General features: G+C 46.0%; 1 protein-coding gene across 3 annotated transcripts in view; it reads right to left on the bottom strand.

Moving 5' to 3' along the window:
• Nucleotides 1-10,284: 10,284 nt before the first annotated feature.
• GFRA1 (GDNF family receptor alpha 1) overlaps nucleotides 10,285-24,607 on the bottom strand; it is a 251,851-nt gene continuing 237,528 nt past the window's right edge. For all 3 annotated transcript variants that reach the window (XM_073556582.1, XM_073556581.1, XM_073556583.1), the window contains 3 exons: nucleotides 16,023-16,210; nucleotides 14,615-14,668; nucleotides 10,285-12,278 (listed from right to left, as the gene is read on the bottom strand). In XM_073556582.1, the coding sequence (XP_073412683.1) occupies nucleotides 12,132-12,278; nucleotides 14,615-14,668; nucleotides 16,023-16,210 (389 nt within the window). In that variant the 3' untranslated portion in view covers nucleotides 10,285-12,131. The remainder of the gene's footprint in view (nucleotides 12,279-14,614; nucleotides 14,669-16,022; nucleotides 16,211-24,607) is intronic.

The following is a 24,607-nucleotide window of genomic DNA, read 5'->3' as shown; positions in this document are numbered from 1 at the left end:
TTCCTGTAGTATAGTATATTATTACCCGTCTGTAGTACCCTCTTCCTGTAGTATGGTATATTATTACCCGTCTGTAGTACCCTCTTCCTGTAGTATGGTATATTATTACCCGTCTGTAGTACCCTCTTCCTGTAGTATGGTATATTATTACCCGTCTGTAGTATCCTCTTCCTGTAGTATAGTATATTATTACCCGTCTGTAGTATCCTCTTCCTGTAGTATAGTATATTATTACCCGTCTGTAGTATCCTCTTCCTGTAGTATAGTATATTATTACCAGTCTGTAGCATCCTCTTCCTGTAGTATAGTATATTATTACCCGTCTGTAGTACCCTCTTCCTGTAGTATAGTATATTATTACCTGTCTGTAGTACCCTCTTCCTGTAGTATATTATTACCCGTCTGTAGTGCCCTCTTCCTGTAGTATAGTATATTATTACCCGTCTGTAGTACCCTCTTCCTGTAGTATAGTATATTATTACCCGTCTGTAGTACCCTCTTCCTGTAGTATAGTATATTATTACCCGTCTGTAGTGCCCTCTTCCTGTAGTATAGTATATTATTACCCGTCTGTAGTATCCTCTTCCTGTAGTATAGTATATTATTACCCGTCTGTAGTACCCTCTTCCTGTAGTATAGTATATTATTACCCGTCTGTAGTACCCTCTTCCTGTAGTATAGTATATTATTACCCGTCTGTAGTATCCTCTTCCTGTAGTATGGTATATTATTACCCGTCTGTAGTATCCTCTTCCTGTAGTATGGTATATTATTACCCGTCTGTTGTACCCTCTTCCTGTAGTATGGTATATTATTACCCGTCTGTAGTACCCTCTTCCTGTAGTATAGTATATTATTACCCGTCTGTAGTACCCTCTTCCTGTAGTATAGTATATTATTACCCGTCTGTAGTATCCTCTTCCTGTAGTATAGTATATTATTACCCGTCTGTAGTATCCTCTTCCTGTAGTATAGTATATTATTACCCGTCTGTAGTATCCTCTTCCTGTAGTATAGTATATTATTACCCGTCTGTAGTATCCTCTTCCTGTAGTATAGTATATTATTACCCGTCTGTAGTACCCTCTTCCTGTAGTATAGTATATTATTACCTGTCTGTAGTACCCTCTTCCTGTAGTATAGTATATTATTACCTGTCTGTAGTACCCTCTTCCTGTAGTATAGTATATTATTACCCGTCTGTAGTGCCCTCTTCCTGTAGTATAGTATATTATTACCTGTCTGTAGTACCCTCTTCCTGTAGTATAGTATATTATTACCCGTCTGTAGTACCCTCTTCCTGTAGTATAGTATATTATTACCCGTCTGTAGTACCCTCTTCCTGTAGTATGGTATATTATTACCCGTCTGTAGTGCCCTCTTCCTGTAGTATGGTATATTATTACCCGTCTGTAGTATCCTCTTCCTGTAGTATGGTATATTATTACCCGTCTGTAGTGCCCTCTTCCTGTAGTATGGTATATTATTACCTGTCTGTAGTACCCTCTTCCTGTAGTATAGTATATTATTACCCGTCTGTAGTACCCTCTTCCTGTAGTATAGTATATTATTACCCGTCTGTAGTGCCCTCTTCCTGTAGTATAGTATATTATTACCTGTCTGTAGTATCCTCTTCCTGTAGTATAGTATATTACCTGTCTGTAGTACCCTCTTCCTGTAGTATAGTATATTATTACCCGTCTGTAGTACCCTCTTCCTGTAGTATAGTATATTATTACCCGTCTGTAGTATCCTCTTCCTGTAGTATAGTATATTATTACCCTTCTGTAGTATCCTCTTCCTGTAGTATAGTATATTATTACCCGTCTGTAGTACCCTCTTCCTGTAGTATAGTATATTATTACCCGTCTGTAGTACCCTCTTCCTGTAGTATAGTATATTATTACCCGTCTGTAGTATCCTCTTCCTGTAGTATAGTATATTATTACCCGTCTGTAGTACCCTCTTCCTGTAGTATAGTATATTATTACCCGTCTGTAGTATCCTCTTCCTGTAGTATAGTATATTATTACCCATCTGTAGTATCCTCTTCCTGTAGTATAGTATATTATTACCCGTCTGTAGTATAGTATATTATTACCCGTCTGTAGTATCCTCTTCCTGTAGTATAGTATATTATTACCCATCTGTAGTACCCTCTTCCTGTAGTATAGTATATTATTACCCGTCTGTAGTACCCTCTTCCTGTAGTATAGTATATTATTACCCGTCTGTAGTATCCTCTTCCTGTAGTATAGTATATTATTACCCGTCTGTAGTACCCTCTTCCTGTAGTATAGTATATTATTACCCGTCTGTAGTATCCTCTTCCTGTAGTATAGTATATTATTACCCGTCTGTAGTATCCTCTTCCTGTAGTATAGTATATTATTACCCGTCTGTAGTACCCTCTTCCTGTAGTATAGTATATTATTACCCGTCTGTAGTACCCTCTTCCTGTAGTATAGTATATTATTACCTGTCTGTAGTATCCTCTTCCTGTAGTATGGTATATTATTACCCGTCTGTTGTACCCTCTTCCTGTAGTATAGTATATTATTACCCGTCTGTAGTACCCTCTTCCTGTAGTATAGTATATTATTACCCGTCTGTAGTATCCTCTTCCTGTAGTATAGTATATTATTACCCGTCTGTAGTATCCTCTTCCTGTAGTATAGTATATTATTACCCGTCTGTAGTATCCTCTTCCTGTAGTATAGTATATTATTACCCGTCTGTAGTATCCTCTTCCTGTAGTATAGTATATTATTACCCGTCTGTAGTATCCTCTTCCTGTAGTATAGTATATTATTACCCGTCTGTAGTATAGTATATTATTACCCGTCTGTAGTATCCTCTTCCTGTAGTATAGTATATTATTACCCATCTGTAGTACCCTCTTCCTGTAGTATAGTATATTATTACCTGTCTGTAGTACCCTCTTCCTGTAGTATAGTATATTATTACCTGTCTGTAGTACCCTCTTCCTGTAGTATAGTATATTATTACCCGTCTGTAGTGCCCTCTTCCTGTAGTATAGTATATTATTACCTGTCTGTAGTACCCTCTTCCTGTAGTATAGTATATTATTACCCGTCTGTAGTACCCTCTTCCTGTAGTATAGTATATTATTACCCGTCTGTAGTGCCCTCTTCCTGTAGTATGGTATATTATTACCCGTCTGTAGTGCCCTCTTCCTGTAGTATGGTATATTATTACCTGTCTGTAGTATCCTCTTCCTGTAGTATGGTATATTATTACCCGTCTGTAGTATCCTCTTCCTGTAGTATGGTATATTATTACCCGTCTGTAGTGCCCTCTTCCTGTAGTATAGTATATTATTACCTGTCTGTAGTACCCTCTTCCTGTAGTATAGTATATTATTACCCGTCTGTAGTACCCTCTTCCTGTAGCATAGTATATTATTACCCGTCTGTAGTGCCCTCTTCCTGTAGCATAGTATATTATTACCCGTCTGTAGTACCCTCTTCCTGTAGTATAGTATATTATTACCCGTCTGTAGTATCCTCTTCCTGTAGTATAGTATATTATTACCCGTCTGTAGTACCCTCTTCCTGTAGTATAGTATATTATTACCCGTCTGTAGTGCCCTCTTCCTGTAGTATAGTATATTATTACCCGTCTGTAGTATCCTCTTCCTGTAGTATGGTATATTATTACCCGTCTGTAGTGCCCTCTTCCTGTAGTATGGTATATTATTACCCGTCTGTAGTGCCCTCTTCCTGTAGTATGGTATATTATTACCCGTCTGTAGTACCCTCTTCCTGTAGTATAGTATATTATTACCCGTCTGTAGTGCCCTCTTCCTGTAGTATAGTATATTATTACCCGTCTGTAGTATCCTCTTCCTGTAGTATAGTATATTATTACCCGTCTGTAGTACCCTCTTCCTGTAGTATAGTATATTATTACCCGTCTGTAGTACCCTCTTCCTGTAGTATAGTATATTATTACCCGTCTGTAGTACCCTCTTCCTGTAGTATAGTATATTATTACCCGTCTGTAGTACCCTCTTCCTGTAGTATAGTATATTATTACCCGTCTGTAGTTCCCTCTTCCTGTAGTATAGTATATTATTACCCGTCTGTAGTATAGTATATTATTACCCGTCTGTAGTATCCTCTTCCTGTAGTATAGTATATTATTACCCGTCTGTAGCATCCTCTTCCTGTAGTATAGTATATTATTACCCGTCTGTAGTACCCTCTTCCTGTAGTATGGTATATTATTACCCGTCTGTAGTACCCTCTTCCTGTAGTATGGTATATTATTACCCGTCTGTAGTACCCTCTTCCTGTAGTATGGTATATTATTACCCGTCTGTAGTATCCTCTTCCTGTAGTATAGTATATTATTACCCGTCTGTAGTATCCTCTTCCTGTAGTATAGTATATTATTACCAGTCTGTAGCATCCTCTTCCTGTAGTATAGTATATTATTACCAGTCTGTAGCATCCTCTTCCTGTAGTATAGTATATTATTACCCGTCTGTAGTACCCTCTTCCTGTAGTATAGTATATTATTACCTGTCTGTAGTACCCTCTTCCTGTAGTATATTATTACCCGTCTGTAGTGCCCTCTTCCTGTAGTATAGTATATTATTACCCGTCTGTAGTACCCTCTTCCTGTAGTATAGTATATTATTACCCGTCTGTAGTACCCTCTTCCTGTAGTATAGTATATTATTACCCGTCTGTAGTGCCCTCTTCCTGTAGTATAGTATATTATTACCCGTCTGTAGTATCCTCTTCCTGTAGTATAGTATATTATTACCCGTCTGTAGTACCCTCTTCCTGTAGTATAGTATATTATTACCCGTCTGTAGTACCCTCTTCCTGTAGTATAGTATATTATTACCCGTCTGTAGTATCCTCTTCCTTTAGTATGGTATATTATTACCCGTCTGTAGTATCCTCTTCCTGTAGTATGGTATATTATTACCCGTCTGTTGTACCCTCTTCCTGTAGTATAGTATATTATTACCCGTCTGTAGTACCCTCTTCCTGTAGTATAGTATATTATTACCCGTCTGTAGTACCCTCTTCCTGTAGTATAGTATATTATTACCCGTCTGTAGTATCCTCTTCCTGTAGTATAGTATATTATTACCCGTCTGTAGTATCCTCTTCCTGTAGTATAGTATATTATTACCCGTCTGTAGTATCCTCTTCCTGTAGTATAGTATATTATTACCCGTCTGTAGTATCCTCTTCCTGTAGTATAGTATATTATTACCCGTCTGTAGTACCCTCTTCCTGTAGTATAGTATATTATTACCTGTCTGTAGTACCCTCTTCCTGTAGTATAGTATATTATTACCTGTCTGTAGTACCCTCTTCCTGTAGTATAGTATATTATTACCCGTCTGTAGTACCCTCTTCCTGTAGTATAGTATATTATTACCCGTCTGTAGTACCCTCTTCCTGTAGTATAGTATATTATTACCCGTCTGTAGTGCCCTCTTCCTGTAGTATAGTATATTATTACCTGTCTGTAGTACCCTCTTCCTGTAGTATAGTATATTATTACCCGTCTGTAGTACCCTCTTCCTGTAGTATAGTATATTATTACCCGTCTGTAGTACCCTCTTCCTGTAGTATGGTATATTATTACCCGTCTGTAGTGCCCTCTTCCTGTAGTATGGTATATTATTACCTGTCTGTAGTGCCCTCTTCCTGTAGTATGGTATATTATTACCTGTCTGTAGTGCCCTCTTCCTGTAGTATGGTATATTATTACCCGTCTGTAGTATCCTCTTCCTGTAGTATGGTATATTATTACCCGTCTGTAGTGCCCTCTTCCTGTAGTATGGTATATTATTACCTGTCTGTAGTACCCTCTTCCTGTAGTATAGTATATTATTACCCGTCTGTAGTACCCTCTTCCTGTAGTATAGTATATTATTACCCGTCTGTAGTGCCCTCTTCCTGTAGTATAGTATATTATTACCTGTCTGTAGTATCCTCTTCCTGTAGTATAGTATATTACCTGTCTGTAGTACCCTCTTCCTGTAGTATAGTATATTATTACCTGTCTGTAGTACCCTCTTCCTGTAGTATAGTATATTATTACCCGTCTGTAGTATCCTCTTCCTGTAGTATAGTATATTATTACCCGTCTGTAGTACCCTCTTCCTGTAGTATAGTATATTATTACCCGTCTGTAGTACCCTCTTCCTGTAGTATAGTATATTATTACCCGTCTGTAGTACCCTCTTCCTGTAGTATAGTATATTATTACCCGTCTGTAGTATCCTCTTCCTGTAGTATAGTATATTATTACCCGTCTGTAGTTCCCTCTTCCTGTAGTATAGTATATTATTACCCGTCTGTAGTATAGTATATTATTACCCGTCTGTAGTATCCTCTTCCTGTAGTATAGTATATTATTACCCGTCTGTAGCATCCTCTTCCTGTAGTATAGTATATTATTACCCGTCTGTAGTATAGTATATTATTACCCGTCTGTAGTATCCTCTTCCTGTAGTATAGTATATTATTACCCGTCTGTAGTATCCTCTTCCTGTAGTATGGTATATTATTACCCGTCTGTAGTACCCTCTTCCTGTAGTATGGTATATTATTACCCGTCTGTAGTACCCTCTTCCTGTAGTATGGTATATTATTACCCGTCTGTAGTACCCTCTTCCTGTAGTATGGTATATTATTACCCGTCTGTAGTATCCTCTTCCTGTAGTATAGTATATTATTACCCGTCTGTAGTATCCTCTTCCTGTAGTATGGTATATTATTACCCGTCTGTAGTATCCTCTTCCTGTAGTATGGTATATTATTACCCGTCTGTAGTATCCTCTTCCTGTAGTATGGTATATTATTACCCGTCTGTAGTATCCTCTTCCTGTAGTATAGTATATTATTACCCGTCTGTAGTATCCTCTTCCTGTAGTATGGTATATTATTACCCGTCTGTAGTATCCTCTTCCTGTAGTATAGTATATTATTACCCGTCTGTAGTGCCCTCTTCCTGTAGTATAGTATATTATTACCCGTCTGTAGTATCCTCTTCCTGTAGTATAGTATATTATTACCCGTCTGTAGTACCCTCTTCCTGTAGTATAGTATATTATTACCCGTCTGTAGTACCCTCTTGCTGTAGTATAGTATATTATTACCCGTCTGTAGTATCCTCTTCCTGTAGTATAGTATATTATTACCCGTCTGTAGTTCCCTCTTCCTGTAGTATAGTATATTATTACCCGTCTGTAGTATAGTATATTATTACCCGTCTGTAGTATCCTCTTCCTGTAGTATAGTATATTATTACCCGTCTGTAGCATCCTCTTCCTGTAGTATAGTATATTATTACCCGTCTGTAGTACCCTCTTCCTGTAGTATAGTATATTATTACCCGTCTGTAGTATCCTCTTCCTGTAGTATGGTATATTATTACCCGTCTGTAGTACCCTCTTCCTGTAGTATGGTATATTATTACCCGTCTGTAGTATCCTCTTCCTGTAGTATAGTATATTATTACCCGTCTGTAGTACCCTCTTCCTGTAGTATGGTATATTATTACCTGTCTGTAGTATCCTCTTCCTGTAGTATAGTATATTATTACCCGTCTGTAGCATCCTCTTCCTGTAGTATAGTATATTATTACCCGTCTGTAGCATCCTCTTCCTGTAGTATAGTATATTATTACCCGTCTGTAGTACCCTCTTCCTGTAGTATAGTATATTATTACCTGTCTGTAGTATCCTCTTCCTGTAGTATAGTATATTATTACCCGTCTGTAGTACCCTCTTCCTGTAGTATAGTATATTATTACCCGTCTGTAGTATCCTCTTCCTGTAGTATAGTATATTATTACCCGTCTGTAGTACCCTCTTCCTGTAGTATAGTATATTATTACCTGTCTGTAGTATCCTCTTCCTGTAGTATAGTATATTATTACCCGTCTGTAGTATCCTCTTCCTGTAGTATAGTATATTATTACCCGTCTGTAGTACCCTCTTCCTGTAGTATAGTATATTATTACCCGTCTGTAGTATCCTCTTCCTGTAGTATAGTATATTATTACCCGTCTGTAGTACCCTCTTCCTGTAGTATAGTATATTACCCGTCTGTAGTACCCTCTTCCTGTAGTATAGTATATTATTACCCGTCTGTAGTATCCTCTTCCTGTAGTATAGTATATTACCCGTCTGTAGTATCCTCTTCCTGTAGTATGGTATATTATTACCCGTCTGTAGCATCCTCTTCCTGTAGTATAGTATATTATTACCCGTCTGTAGTACCCTCTTCCTGTAGTATAGTATATTATTACCCGTCTGTAGTATCCTCTTCCTGTAGTATAGTATATTATTACCCGTCTGTAGCATCCATCCACATGTATAGGGGCAGTGACCCCAATGGTCACACCTGACAGTCTCTTGCCACTGCAAGGTCCCATCGTCTATTTTCTTTTCCCACTATCTGTATTTTTTCTTAGCTCCTTTGATGAATCCCCTCCATTGGGGAGGAAACGCATACGTAGAATTACTGTATACATCAATGGTGGGTAACCTGTAGCAGCATACACTTGGCGACTGCCCTTGTGAGGAGAGGAGCAAAGCAGAGGCACGACAGGGAATGACAGGAAGCTCCCCCCTTGTATGTGGATTATATACCCTGCTCTGTTCCGATGCCAACCTGCTACAGTAAACTTCTAATATACTGGTGAGACCAAACTGAGCACTGGTATGCACAAGCACTTTATATACAGTATGTATGTAGTTATTATATATTTTTTGTGTCACTTTTTTGTCCAGAGTCTAACAAAGCTTACCCTGTAGATCTTTTTGCTTTAGCATCACTCACTGTAGTAATTTTATTGTAGTGTCACTGCCTGTAGTACATTCTCTGTAATATTGCTGCCTGTAGTACTTTTTGCTATAGTATCACTGCCTGAAGCACTTTTTTCTGTATCATCTTTTTCCTGTAATATTGCTGCCTGTAGTATTTTATCTGTAGTTTCTGTGCCTGTCCTTTTTGCTATAGTATCGCTGGCTGTAGGACTTGTTGCTGTAGTATTAGTCATTTGCTTGGACTTTTGTAACAATCACACGGGTCGGATACACAGCGGAGCTTCCACACATACACGATATTAAGGTACCGAAATCGAATCACACAGTAGCTTACATATTCCCCTGCATCTCTGCCAATGTCCCACATGATGGGCTGAGATACACCAATACAGAATGTGGATAAAGTGCCTCATAGTAGTAGATGATGGGGGCTGTAGCACTCTTGGCACATGGTTAGGTAGATGACGGGGGCTGTAGCGCTCTTGGCACATGGTTAGATAGATGACGGGGGCTGTAGCGCTCTTGGCACATGGTTAGGTAGATGACGGGGGCTGTAGCGCTCTTGGCACATGGTTAGATAGATGACGGGGGCTGTAGCGCTCTTGGCACATGGTTAGGTAGATGACGGGGGCTGTAGCGCTCTTGGCACATGGTTAGATAGATGACGGGGGCTGTAGCGCTCTTGGCACATGGTTAGGTAGATGACGGGGGCTGTAGCACTCTTGGCACATGGTTAGATAGATGACGGGGGCTGTAGCACTCTTGGCACATGGTTAGGTAGATGACGGGGGCTGTAGCGCTCTTGGCACATGGTTAGGTAGATGACGGGGGCTGTAGCGCTCTTGGCACATGGTTAGGTAGATGACGGGGGCTGTAGCGCTCTTGGCACATGGTTAGGTAGATGACGGGGGCTGTAGCACTCTTGGCACATGGTTAGGTAGATGACGGGGGCTGTAGCGCTCTTGGCACATGGTTAGATAGATGACGGGGGCTGTAGCGCTCTTGGCACATGGTTAGATAGATGACGGGGGCTGTAGCGCTCTTGGCACATGGTTAGATAGATGACGGGGGCTGTAGCGCTCTTGGCACATGGTTAGATAGATGACGGGGGCTGTAGCACTCTTGGCACATGGTTAGATAGATGACGGGGGCTGTAGCACTCTTGGCACATGGTTAGATAGATGACGGGGGCTGTAGCACTCTTGGCACATGGTTAGATTGATGACGGGGGCTGTAGCACTCTTGGCACATGGTTAGATAGATGACGGGGGCTGTAGCACTCTTGGCACATGGCTAGATAGATGATGGGGGCTGTAGCACTCTTGGCACATGGTTAGATAGATGACGGGGGCTGTAGCACTCTTGGCACATAGTTACATACACCCTGGCAATAGCTGCTTGGTGATTTTCACTTCTAGTTGTTCTCGCCATGAAATAAAAACTTCAGCTTTTCGGAGTTGTGGATTTTATACACTTTTATTAAAAGTACCATTGTCATAATAATAATAATAATCACTAATAAGAAAAAATAAGTGATGGATCCAGAGAATGAGCAGAGTGAGCGCCCCATTGCATCTCCACCTCTTTCCAGCAGCTGAAGGGTTAAGTTATATACAAGGTGGCGGTCGTAATATATGTATGATCCCTCATAGAACACGTATGGGGTAGGAGGGGCTACAAGCTATATGTCCCTCCCCCTAAGGGCACAGGTCACATGCTCCTGAGTGACCCCCCACTGTGTCCCAGACCTCATCCACTGCAGTGGAGCTCGGTGTGCGCCATAGTTATCACCGTGTGGCGACATATTGGCCAGGCAGTCGCAATATTGTAACACAAGCCTCACCTTGTGACGTCAGTTCTTAACTCTGCATGACGGGCTCCGCTGCCCGCGCCAAATTGTGAAATGTAAGAGAGTGACAGACAAAGCAGTGCAACAGAATTATACAAAGCTGCCGGTCCGCAGCCGCCAACCCTGCCGCAGCGCAAATTACCAATGGAACTGGAAGTATCTCATCGCTTTGACCTTTAGTGACCTTTGCAGCATTTTTGGCACAAATGAGCAGAGCAGTGAGAAGAGACATACGCTGCAGTCAATTCCGCGGTGGCGGCGCGCTCCTGCGCTCTACCCGCCTCCTCCTCGGGGGGCAGAAACTTTCCTCTATGTCACTTGTGTTTCTGTTCTCCACAGTCTTATCTGACATGAAAGCTTAGAAGCTGAACGCCCCAATCCTTTATTGTGACGCCCCAGGAGAGCGCCGTCACAGGCCGCGGCGTTCCAGCGACAGATGCCACTACCCGGCTGCATTCTGTTCAGGCCAGCGTCTCCGGTGCCAACACTCATCCTTTCTAGCCGGCACGGGATTAATCTCGCCCTCGCAGGATTAGGCGCCGGCTTCATTAAGGCGAACGCGCCACTTGTTTCTGTTTCATGTGTACACAACTTGTTTTCAATTAACTGTAGCAGTAATTAAGCCGCCGGCGCGCTCCGGCATCACAGCGAGGACGGTTAGACGGTGGCCAAGACATGAATATTCAGGAGCCACAATTAAAGAAATGGAGGCAAAAAAAATATCTTTGTATCAAACGTTTTGACTGTGAAGTCTCGGGCCCGGCCGACGCCTTTTGTGGTTTACAACATATGGCGCCAAGCACCAGGTGGAAACGTCGGGTGCAGGAGACTCTCACCATCCCACCACTGCCGGGACCACCCTGATAGATCATCGCAAGATTAGCGTCCGTCACCGCCCTCCTGGCGCCACACCGTGTCCTCACCTGATTCCACTTCAGCTCCATAAATGCCCCCAGGTTTGTGATTTTCCCCATTCGCTTCATGTCGAGGCCCCCGGATGAGCAGAAATAGCGGGTGCACAAGGGAGTGACACAAATGAGACGGAGGATGGAAAGTTACCCTAACGCAAGCCCTGAGCGGAGGGCCCCGCCGACCCCCCGGCATCTACATTTGGCCTCATTCCAGTACAGATAAACACAAAAGAGAAATATGTTATAAATATACACAGAATAAAAAAACAAACCTTTATCGACAACCAAATGTACAGACGCTCTGTAGAACACAAGACATGTCCAGCGACCAGGGGGCGGGGTTATCAGATGGCGCCAGAAATCATGGAGCCCCACCCCCGAGGACACCACAAAATGCGACTGGTTTTTCTTCAGCTTCATTCATTCTTCTCATGGAGCGGCAAATTCAGATGTATGAAAAGGTGGGAAGGTGAATAATATTCTTCATATGTAATATAGATTTATATAGACATTAGTTTATTGAGGTCCATGAGGGGCGGAGCAGCTATAACGCCAGCAGGGCGGCGACGAGAAGGTGCGTCGTGCTCAGTAGGAGGAGGCTGCACACACTAGACCAGATGCTGGGGGCATTGTTGCCGGAGATGTGGCCGCTGGAGGATCTTTCCACAATGTTGTCTTTTCCAAGCGTCTGCTGCAATAGACAAAAGAACACATGCGTCAGGTCAGGGGTTACTGTGAAGTAGAGCTCCGCTAACTGGGGCTTATACAGAGCTACATTCCTCATCCTTTTATAAAGCCCTAAAATCTCTTATGCACCTTCTGATTTACTTGCCTATGATTTTAGTGTAATTTAGCTTTTTACATTAAGCTGAGGTGAGATGAACACTTACTAGAGGCAGCTGCATGAGGAATATTATACAACAGTACTGAACAGTGTAGCTGTGACTCCAGCACTGGGGTGAGATGAACACTTAGGTTGGGGTCAGACTTGTGACTGTGATGCGAGGAACTGGCGCGAGTCTCTAGCATCAATACCCGGCGCTGCTGCAGGCACTCAGGACCGGAGTGTGCGGCACCATAGACATACATAGAAATAACGACATCCAGGTTACCAGAGCTAAGAAACTTCCTGTCATGTGCAGTGCATTATTAGGAAGTCTCTCAGTGTCAGTGCACTAAGTGCAGCGCTGACAGCTTCTATGGCATGGCGATGCAGCTGCATACTATAGAAGCGATCAGCCTGCAAAAAATGAGTGTCCCATAGTGGGACACAGTGTTAAAATCACTAAATAAATATTTGAATGGAAAAAACATCTAAATAATAAAAGTACACATATTTGGTATCGCCGCATCCGTAACAACCCACCCTATAAAACTGTCCCACTAGTTAACCCCTTTAGTGAACACCATAAAAAAAGGCAAAAACGAATGCTTTATCATCATACGCCGAACAAAAGTGCAATAACTTGCGATCAAAAGGACGTATGTAAATAACCATGGTACCGCTGAAAGCGTCATCTTGTCGCCACATATCAGGTATCAGTGTACTCAGGACAAATTGCACAATAACTTTTCCAGTCCAATTTCTCCTGTTACCTTTGGTAAAATAAAAAAATTGGATCTGAAGTGAATTTTTTGTGAAAAAAAGTTAAATGTTCATTTTTTTTTAACATTCCAAAAATTCCTGTGACGCACCTGAAGGGTTAATAAACTTTTTGAATGTGGTTTTGAGCACCTTGAGGGGTGCAGTTTTTAGAATGGTATCACTTTTGGGTATTTTCTATCATATAGACCCTGCAAAGTGGCTTCAAATGTGATGTGGTCCGTAAAAATAAAATGGCATTGTAAAAATGAGAAATCGCTGGTTAACGTTTAACTTATAACTTCCTAACAAAAAAAAATTTTGGTTCCCAAATTGTGCTGATGTAAAGTAAACATGTGGGAAATGTTACTTATCAAGTTTTTGGTGTGCCGTATCTCTGTGATTTAAGGGCATAAAAATTCAAAGCTGGAAAATTGCGAAATTTTCAAAATTTTTGCCAAATTTCCGTTTCTTTCACAAATAAACGCAAGTTATTTGAATGAAATTTTACCAGTAACATGAAGTACAATATGTCACGAGAAAACAATGTCAGAATCACCGGGATCCATGGAAGCGTTCCAGAATTATTAACTCATAAATGGACAGTGGTCAGAATTGTAAAAATTGGCCCGGTCATGAACGTGCACAAACCACCCTTGGGGGTAAAGGGGTTATACAGCAGTACTGAACAATGCAGCTGTGGATCCTGCACTGGGGTTACAAGAACACCTACCAGAGGTAGCTGCATGATGAATATCATACAACAGTACTGAACATTGTAGCTGTGACTCCAGCACTGGGCTTAGATGAACACTTGCTAGAACTGGCGGCATGAAGGATTTTATACAGCAGTACTGAGCAGCGTACTGCAAGTCAAGCACTGAAAGCTCATGATTCTTGTGGACTGTGAAATGTTAGCAGATTTGATGATGGTTTAGGTTGAATCAGGGCCTTAATCCTCATCAAATTCTGAATCCGTGAAAGGGCTTTAGTCGCAGCGGCGGCTCAGTGTGTCTGCGCCTCTCCCCCTCCTTCCATAGAATTCTATGGGCAGCAGATATACGAGTTGATGCGAGTCAGATGGAACAGGACATTACTCTTCTGGTCTTCATTTGAGCTGTAAACGATCGTCACGTAGCTGTCAGTGAATGGCACCTCCCTGCACCCAGAGGTCAGTCTCTTGTATAGACCCTAGCCCTGGTCACATCTGCTATAATGGATCCTCTGCCAGCAGCAGCACAGTGATGTCTCCCAGACTGACAGTCTGTTACAATGTGTCAGTACAGATAATGCAGCAGATATTATCCCAGCAGCAGCCGCCTCTGGACAAGCTCGGCTCTGCTACGCCTGTTTACACCGTTTGCCCAGACGGTCACTAATGAAGATGTTGACTTATAATTGCTCGGAGAGGGCACCCTGGGGTGTGAGGCGCGGGCCGCTCTTACCTCCGCCAGGCACAGCTGAGGGTCCACAGAGTTGTTTGATTTTAGTTTTTGTGCCTGAAAAAAGAAAAAAAAAATAACTAAAAAGCAAAAACTTTCACTTATTGACGGGTTTGAGGGCAGACACATGGCGGAGTCAGCTACTCACAGCGAATACACAGCGTCCTCGTGACCCGCTCCGCAGTGGACGCACAAAGGAGAACGGCAGAAACCGGGAGGAGCAGCGTCATCATCAGGGACAGTAATTAGCTGCTCCTGACGGCTCATTATAGCGACCAGGCGAAATATTAATTACAAAGCGTCAAACTCCTGAACGACGTTACAGTAATTACACAGTGACTGCACCAGCAGAATAGTGAGTGCAGCTCTGGAGTATAATACAGGATGTAACTCAGGATCAGTAATGTAATGCATGTACACAGTGACTGCCCCAGCAGAATAGTGAGTGCAGCTCTGGGGTATAATACAGGATGTAACTGAGAATCAGTAATGTAATGTGTGTACACAGTGACTGCACCAGCAGAATAGTGAGTGCAGCTCTGGGGTATAATACAGGATGTAACTCAGGATCAGTAAGGTAATGTATGCACACAGTGACTGCACCAGCAGAATAGTGAGTGCAGCTCTGGAGTATAATACAGGATGTAACTCAGGATCAGTAATGTAATGCATGTACACAGTGACTGCACCAGCAGAATAGTGAGTGCAGCTCTGGAGTATAATACAGGATGTAACTGAGGATCAGTAATGTAATGTATGTACACAGTGACTGCCCCAGCAGAATAGTGAGTGCAGCTCTGGAGTATAATACAGGATGTAACTCAGGATCAGTAATGTAATGTATGTACACAGTGACTGCACCAGCAGAATAGTGAGTGCAGCTCTGGGGTATAATACAGGAGGTAACTCAGGATCAGTAATGTAATGTATGTACACAGTGACTGCACCAGCAGAATAGTGAGTGCAGCTCTGGGGTATAATACAGGATGTAACTCAGGATCAGTAATGTAATGTATGTACACAGTGACTGCACCAGCAGAATAGTGAGTGCAGCTCTGGACTATTATACAGGATGTAACTCATAATCAGTAATGTAATGTATGTACACAGTGACTGCACCAGCAGAATAGTGAGTGCAGCTCTGAGGTATAATACAGGATGTAACTCAGGATCACTAATGTATATACACAGTGACTGCACCAGCAGAATAGTGAGTGCAGCTCTAGAGTATAATACAGGAGGTAACTCAGGATCAGTAATGTAATGTATGTACACAGTGACTACACCATGAGAATAGTGAGTGCAGCTCTGGAGTATAATGCAGGATGTAACTGAGGATCAGCTCATTGTGAAGACCCACGCAGGAGTTTACTTGGCTGTAATACATGGTGCTGCCCGACCCCGCTCTGACCTGTATGAGGTTGGCACACGCTGGCAGTCCGTTGTGTGTGGGGATTTCATTGGTGAAGTGCATGTTGTCTGAGAATGCGGAATCCTTGGTTTTGGATTTGGAGAGGACGGAGGAGGTGCTGGGGTGCACGGCCGGGTCTGGCTGCAGCTTCACGTCTGTCCCGTTCCCAAATGCCTGAATGGCATTTCCTAAACACAAATAGAGCAAAAACATCAGACATGACGTCATACCGCAGACACTGAGTCTGGAACATAAAACAGGAGTCTAAATGATATGAAATCTGGGAGAATATGTGAATGTCGCCGCCATCGTGGCGACCGTCCTACTGGAAAGAACACAAAAAAAAGCAAAAACCAGAAAATTCTCTCGGAACCGTCAAACCATTTGCATAATTATAGTAACAAAGCAAGGGACATAAAGTTTGAAAACAGAAGTGTCAGTGACGCCGGCGTCGGCCGCGCTCGTGGGGTAAATTACCTGCCCGCTCCTTCATCTTTCACCTTATATAGGAAATGAACAGATAACGTTTTAATCAGATCTTCACGGGATGCGCCGCTTCGTGGCAGGAAATCGGAAGAGGAATTGCCCGGTGATCTCTGTGCAGAAGACTCTTATCCGCATGATGGAAATATGATCACATGCAGGGGCCCTGAGCTGTGGCCCCTGATCCCCTATACACTGCATCACAGGAGGGTGTACTGGAGAGACCCCGCAGGGGAGTGGGTGCCCGAGCTGGGTCCTAGCCCCCAATGTCACAGGGCCATAAACCTCTACAGAGCAGGTTAGAAAAACCTACAAAAGTGTCATGTCATGAAGACCCTCTCACAATCTGTGGCTGTCCTGACAGTGTCATGTCATAGAGGTCCCCTCACTATCCTCCCTGGCTGCCCTGACAGTGTCATGTCATAGAGGTCCCCTCACTGTCCTCCCTGGCTGCCCTGACAGCGTCATGTCATGGAGACCACCTCACTATCCTCCCTCGCTGCCCTGACAGCGTCATGTCATAGAGACCCCCTCACTATCCTCCCTGGCTGCCCTGACAGTGTCATGTCATAGAGGTCCCCTCACTGTCCTCCCTGGCTGCCCTGACAGCGTCATGTCATGGAGACCACCTCACTATCTTCCCTGGCTGCCCTGACAGCGTCATGTCATAGAGGTCCCCTCACTATCCTCCCTGGCTGCCCTGACAGCGTCATGTCATAGAGACCCCCTCACTATCCTCCCTGGCTGCCCTGACAGCGTCATGTCATAGAGACCCCCTCACTATCCTCCCTGGCTGCCCTGACAGCGTCATGTCATGGAGACCACCTCACAATCCTCCCTGGCTGCCCTGACAGCGTCATGTCATAGAGGTCCCCTCACTGTCCACCCTCGCTGCCCTAACAGCGTCATGTCATGGAGACCACCTCACTATCCTCCCTGGCTGCCCTGACAGTGTCATGCCATAGAGACCCCCTCACTATCCTCCCTGGCTGCCCTGACAGCATCATGTCATGGAGACCACCTCACTATCCTCCCTGGCTGCCCTGACAGCGTCATGTCATAGAGGTCCCCTCACTGTCCACCCTCGCTGCCCTAACAGCGTCATGTCATGGAGACCACCTCACTATCCTCCCTGGCTGCCCTGACAGTGTCATGCCATAGAGACCCCCTCACTATTCTCCCTGGCTGCCCTAACAGCGTCATGTCATGGAGACCACCTCACTATCGTACCTGGCTGCCCTGACAGTGTCATGCCATAGAGACCCCCTCATTATCCTTCCTGGCTGGCCTGACAGCATCATGTCAAGGAGACCCCTTCACTATCCTCTCTGGCTGCCCTTACAGTGTCATATCATAGAGACCCCTCACTATCCTCCCTGGCTGCCCTGACAGCGTCATGTCATAGAGACCCCCTCACTATCATCCCTGGCTGCCCTGACAGTGTCATGTCATAGAGGTCCCCTCACTATTCTTCATGGCTGCCATCTTGGGTGGAACTCTGACCAGTCCGGTCACATACTCTGTTTTCCCACTGATTCATGACTAGCACTGAGCTCTCAGTACATCTGGACTTTTACTTGTGGCCTTGCTGCTTTCCCACAATAATTCCCTTTCCCTTGTAATGCTGTTGGTGCTGTGGCTGATCAGCACTTTGTGTCAGTGACAATGGAGCAGATGATGGGATATTTTATTCTATGTTTTAGTATGTTTTGCTATGATAATGACGGCAGAGATGATGAATCCAATATTTGGCGTATTACCAGCAGCATTTATTCATCGGCTTTAATTTCTTCTTTATTTATGTGATTCGCTTCCCTAGAAAACCACGAAGGATCCGAACGTTGCTCAGGATAATTTGGATTATATGGAGAGGATGGAGGGGTAATGCGGGGGATGGGAGGCGAACAGCACGATGGCCTGAACGACTGATGTACAGAATATTGATACGGGGTTTGGTATCAGCAGAATTAAAGGTCTAGGAACCCATTGTACTGGAGGCAGCAGAGTATCCAAAAAATCCCACATAAAGCTGGTAAAGTCATGTAGTGGCTGCTGCAGGTCTGATGTTCATGGTGCCAGGAGCCACCAGACTGTGAGGCCACTGTAAGGGGTCACCTTGGTTGGCATTATTGGATGAGGGCACTGTAATGGGTGCGGCTAAATGCCGGAGGGTCTTGGGGGGGTTGTAGCATGGGGCTATGACAACACAGCATTTTATCTTAATTAACCAGACCTCTATTTTCAGCAAGCCAAAAGGAATAAACTTATCTATATGCTGACTTTCTAATTCATGTGTTTCTTTCTGGTTGGTTAAGAAAACACAGACTTTTTTTTCGTAAAAGCCTAATATTGACTTGCAAGTTGACATTTGATTTAACCTATTGTGCTGTTATCCTGGATGGTTAGAGATACAGGATAACTGAACAATTATGTTTGCAGTTATGCTGATTACACATTGTCCAAGCCAGCGAGTTTGTTGACTTGCAAAACAGAGGAGGAAAAACTATGCAAATAATTTACATAATCAAACGATGCAAGTTGGTCTCTGTGACAGTGTGTGCGACAGAGCAGGAAGGAACTCCAGGACTCCAGGCCGAAGATCAATCCAACAGGATTTATTGAGACAGGGAGCACAGAACATAAAATATCAATAGCGTCTCTTAGAGTCCACACAAAGGACGCAGATCTGGGGGCACCACCCGGCAATCCGACACCAGGAAAATAGAAATAGTCCTTGGGTGAATTCAATGGATCCAGCAGATGAGGGACACAACACGGTCCAACATGGCAGCTTTTAACTCTCTACACACGGGCACCAGGATCTCGTCTCAGCATAAGGTCCTAGCCCCTGGCTCGTCAACACCCAACTGCCTAGGCCAAACATGTGTCTATTGTTCTATGTCCTGGGATCCACCCCTCCATGGGGAGGGCTTCCACCTACTTTTGACTATGTGGCTAAATTAAGAAGTTCACAGAAGCTGCAAGCTTGTATTGGATAAGTCCTATGCTGAGGAAAACAAAGACAAACTCCCCCACTGTTTGTTGACTCAGGCCTGATTACATTGCAGTCCAGGGACAAAGGCCGGTGAAGGGACACACTGTTACAATCTCCTCACCATTCTTCCCCTTTACCTGTGAATTCTGACTTAAAGGACATTTGTTAACTATAAAAAGGATAGATACCTCCATAGACAGAGATTCAGCCAACACCTCAAGACATCCAGACAGCCAAGAGATTCAAAGAACCAGAGACTGTCATGCCGCGCTCACCAGGAGGCGGGGCTGCGGTCCCGACGTCATTCTCTCCGGTGTCGCGCCCGCTCCGGGCCCCTCGTCGGGTGCACACGCCGCACTTTCGGGTTTTCGCCTCCTCCATGTCGTGCTCGCATTGGCGTGTTCCTGTCCTCCAGGCCTCGAGTCGGTCCTCTCTATGGTAAAGGAGGAACTGAGCCGGAAGCTGTAGTGGTCAGGTGCTTCTGGCTAGAGGAACTGACCCGGAACCATTAGTAGTCATGTGCTATATCAGGCGACCTCCCCCTAGGGGAGGTGCCTGATTATTGTTGTGCTTCCTGGCTGGGTCTGCTGTGTCCCTGCCTGGCTGTTCGCTGTTCTCAGGTCCTCTGCTCTGTCTTGCATTCTATTGCGCTCCTGGCACTCACTCTGTCCCTGTGCTATGTTACGCCTTCTGGCACGACTGCTGCTCCATTCGGTTCTCTGTCGTGCTCCTTGCACGTGGCCTGCCTTGGTTACCTCCGGACGTATTACTCGCCACACGCCATACGTGCTCACGTGTACCTGTCTCGCACTATCCTTTAGTTAGCGCACTTCCGTGTACACACATGGTGTTCCTAGTATCCAGTACCGTCCTTCAGACATACTCACCCGTGTCTCCTGTGAGCCGTCCCTCTCGGTACCGGCTACCGTGGTACTCGAACCCCTGGGCTTGCTCCTAACGGTCCCTGTATAGGGGTCGGTTCCACCTGGCAGCTCGCCCGGGGCCCCTCGGTGCCACAGTCCAGAGGGTCCACTCCTGGAGTTCCGGCTCCAGACCATCCACGCTAACAGTACAATCAGGCCAGGGACCCCGCTGGTACTGCGGCTTCCGTCCACATGTAGTTGTTGCTTCTCCGGGAGAACCAGATTCGGATTATGGCCTTTCTCAAGTCCATGGAGTCCTGTTTAACTGCCTTACAGTCTTCTGAGCCTGGGAATGCTACTCAGTTGGCTAGTCTCCAGCAGGAACTCGCGCAGCAATGCGACTCCCAGGCCCAGATTTTCAACTATATGTCGTCGGTAGATAATCAGCTCCTGTCTATACAATCCGTTTCTGCCCAGGCCATGGTTCCTCTCTCGCTACCGCGCTTATGTAAGCCACCTCGGTATGGTGGTGACCCTGTGTTGCGTCGCGGGTTTTTGAATCAGTGTCGTTTGCATTTTGAGTTTTTGCCGCAGCATTACCCCACCGATCGTGCTAAAATAGCATTTATAGTTTCTCACTTAGAGGGGAAGGCCCTTGCACGGGTTAATCCCCTTTTGGAGCGGGATGACCCACTCGTCTCTCAGCTTTCCGTCTTTTTGGACACCTTCCGTAAGGTGTTCGACGAGCCGGGTCGCCTCGCTTCCACCACCGAGTCACTCTTTAATCTCCGTCAAGGTACTCTAACAGTTGGACAATACGCTATATGTTTTCGCACCTTGTCCTCCGAACTTGGTTGGAATAATGATGCCCTCATAGGGGCCTTTTGGCGTGGCCTGTCCAGCCGGATCAAAGACGAACTGGCGGGCCGAGATACTCCTACCATTTTAGAGGCGCTCATCTCTCTCGCGACACGCATTGATTTGCGCTACCAGGAGCGCACCCGCGAGTCAGCCAGAGAGAGGGGGGCCTCCCGCCTCTTCTCTTCCACGCGCAGTTCTTCCCATCCGTTACCCGAGTTATCTGCAGTAGATCCGGTACCTGAGCCTATGCAGGTGGATCGTCTCCAGTTAGCTCAACGGCGTCGTGTGAAGAGGCAGGCACAAGGGCTCTGTTTCTATTGTGGGGATGCCTCCCACTTCCTACGCTCATGTCCCAAGAGGCCAGGGAAGTTTCTCCGCCTGGGACTGGTAAGTGAGCTCTCCTCTGGTGTACGTGATTCCTCTTTACCCCTGACCGTGCCTGTGTCCTTGAATTTTGGTTCCGAGAGTTGCACTGTGAAGGCTATTTTGGACTCTGGTGCTGTGGGTAACTTTATTAGTCTCGAGGCAGTTAAGAAGTTTCGGATTCCTGTCAGATCACTGGAGACTCCTAGGTCGGTATTTCCGGTCGACGGTAAGCCCTTGTAGGACACCGTTAACCAGGTCACTGAGGAAGTAGAGTTGCAGATTGGCACATGTCATCGGGAGTGGATCTTCTTCCACGTATTGCCGACTTCGGCTCATACCCTTCTTCTTGGTCTTCCTTGGTTACGAACTCATGGGCCGACCCTGGACTGGCAATCCGGTGATATACTCCGTTGGGGACCATCCTGTCAAAAAAGTTGCCTGCTGTCCGTTCATCTGAAGAACCCTGCTTGCTCGTCTTCGGCGGTTACAGGTCCACCGTCCAGTAACCGGTCAGAGACTGGTGACATTGTCTAGAAGGGGGCTGGGAGTCAGTCTCCACATCTGTCAAGCAACCGGTCTGTGACTTGTGACATTGTTGAGAAGGGGTCTGGGAGTCAGTCTCCACATCTGTCAAGTAACCGGTCCAAGGTAATTACCATGGCTTCCGTCAAGTTGACATCCCAGCGCCTGGGGGAGACCTTTGTGTCTAAAGGTAACCGTAAAGGTGTGTTATCCTGGGGACATTCTTCTCCGGTTGCTGGCCATGTTGGTGTCAAGAGGACACTCTCCCGTTTATCCCACTACTACTGGTGGCCGTCTATTGCTCAGGATGTCAAAGACTTTGTGGCTGCTTGTCCGTCCTGTGCCAAGAAGGAAGTTCCCAAGCAACCATCAGTGGTGGGGAGGTGGCCACACCAGTGGTGGTGATGTGGCAGCTCCGGTGGTGGTTAGGCTGCAGCTCAGGTAGTGGTGAGGCGGCAGCTCCGCTGGTGGTGAGGAGACAGCTATAGTGGTGGTAAGGCAGCCGCTCTGGCAGTGGTGAGGAGACAGCTCTAGTAATGGTGAGGTGTCACCTTCGAGGGTGGAGAGGTGACAGCTCTGGTGGTGGTGAGGAGACAGCTCTGGTGGTGGTGAGGAAACAGCTCCAAGGGTCAAGAGGTGACACCTCTGGTGGTGGAGAGGTGACAGCTCTGGTGATGGTGTGGAGACAGCCCTGGTGGTGGTCTGGAGACAGCTCCGAGGGTCAAGAGGTGACACCTCTGGTGGTGTGGAGACAGCTCTGGTGGTGGTGTGGAGACAGCTCTGGTGGTGGTGAGGTGACAGCTCCGAGGGCCAAGAGGTGACAGCTCTGGTGGTGGTGTGGAGACAGCTCTGGTGGTGGTGTGGAGACAGCTCTGGTGGTGGTGTGGAGACAGCTCTGGTGGGGGTGATGAGACAGCTCTGTTGGTGTGGAGACAGCTCAGGTGGTGGTGAGGAGACAGCTCCGAGGGTCAAGAGGTCACACCTCTGGTGGTGGAGAGGTGACAGCTCTGGTGATGGTGTGGAGTCAGCTCTGGTGGTGGTGTGGAGACAGCACTGGTGGTGGTGTGGAGACAGCACTGGTGGTGGTGATGAGGCAGCTCTGGTGGTGTGGAGACAGCTCGGGTGGTGGCGAGGAGACAGCTCGGGTGGTGGCGAGGAGACAGCTCGGGTGGTGGCGAGGAGACAGCTCGGGTGGTGGCGAGGAGACAGCTCGGGTGGTGGCGAGGAGACAGCTCGGGTGGTGGCGAGGAGACAGCTCGGGTGGTGGCGAGGAGACAGCTCGGGTGGTGGCGAGGAGACAGCTCGGGTGGTGGCGAGGAGACAGCTCGGGTGGTGGCGAGGAGACAGCTCGGGTGGTGGCGAGGAGACAGCTCGGGTGGTGGCGAGGAGACAGCTCGGGTGGTGGCGAGGAGACAGCTCGGGTGGTGGCGAGGAGACAGCTCTGGTAATGGTGAGATGGCACATCCGAGGGTGGAGAGGCGACAGCTCTGGTGGTGGTGAGGGGACAGCTCTGGTGGTGGTGGGGAGATAGCTCCGAGGGTGGAGAGGTTACATCTCTGGTGGTGGTGAGGAAGCCGCTATGGTGGCGGTGAGGCAGCTGCTACAGTGGTGGGGAGGCAGCCGCTACGGTGGTGGGGAGGCGGTGGTGGGGAGGTGGATGATCAGGTGGTGGTGAGGAGACAGCTCTAGTGGTGGGGAGGTGGCCACTACAGTTGGGGTGAGGCGGTGGCTCCAGTGGTAGTGAGGCAGCAGCTCCGGTGGTGGAGAGGCAGCAGCTCCGCTGGTGGTGAGGAGACAGCTACAATGGTGGTGATGTAACAGCTATGATGATGGTGAGGTGACAGCTCCAATGATGGTGAAGTGACATCTCCAATGATGGTGAAGTGACAGCCCTGGTGGTGGTGAGGAGACACTCTGGTGATGGTGAGGAGGCAGCTCCGGTGGTGGGAAGGTGGCAGCTCCTGTGGTGGTGAGAAGGCAGCTCTGGTGGTGATGAGGAGACAACTTTGTTGGTGGTGGGTGGCGGCTCCAGTGGTGGGGAGGTGGCAGCTCCTGTAGTGGTGGTGAGAAGGCAGCTCTGGTGGTGATGAGGAGACAGCTTTGTTGGTGGTGGGTGGTGGCTCCGGTGATGAGGAGGTGGCAGCTCTGGTAGAGCTAAAGAGACAGCTCTGGTGGTGGTGAGGAAACTGCTTTGGTGGTAGTGAGGCGGCGATTCCGGTGGTGGAGAGGTGGTGGTCCGGAGATGGAGAGGTGGCAGTAGTGTCATTGCAGGCTGTACTTTCTTGAAGAGATGTGTTTTCATGTTCTGTCTGAAAGTTCTGAATGTGGTAGATAATCAAACAGGTTGGATGACGGATTCTCAGGATGACTCTTGGAGGCGATGTGGTGAGGAAAGTATAACTGTGGAGGAGAGAAGGTTTGGGAGGACCAGAGATTGTGTGTTGGAAGATATCGGGAGATCAGTTCGGAGAAATAAAAAGGAGATAGTTTATGGG

Source organism: Dendrobates tinctorius, unplaced genomic scaffold (assembly GCF_039654945.1).
Source record: "Dendrobates tinctorius isolate UK_male_01 unplaced genomic scaffold, ASM3965494v1 ptg000236l, whole genome shotgun sequence".
NCBI classification, from domain to species: Eukaryota; Metazoa; Chordata; class Amphibia; order Anura; family Dendrobatidae; genus Dendrobates; species Dendrobates tinctorius.
Note: the sequence above shows the minus strand (reverse complement) of the source record. Positions and strands in the feature narration are given on the sequence as shown.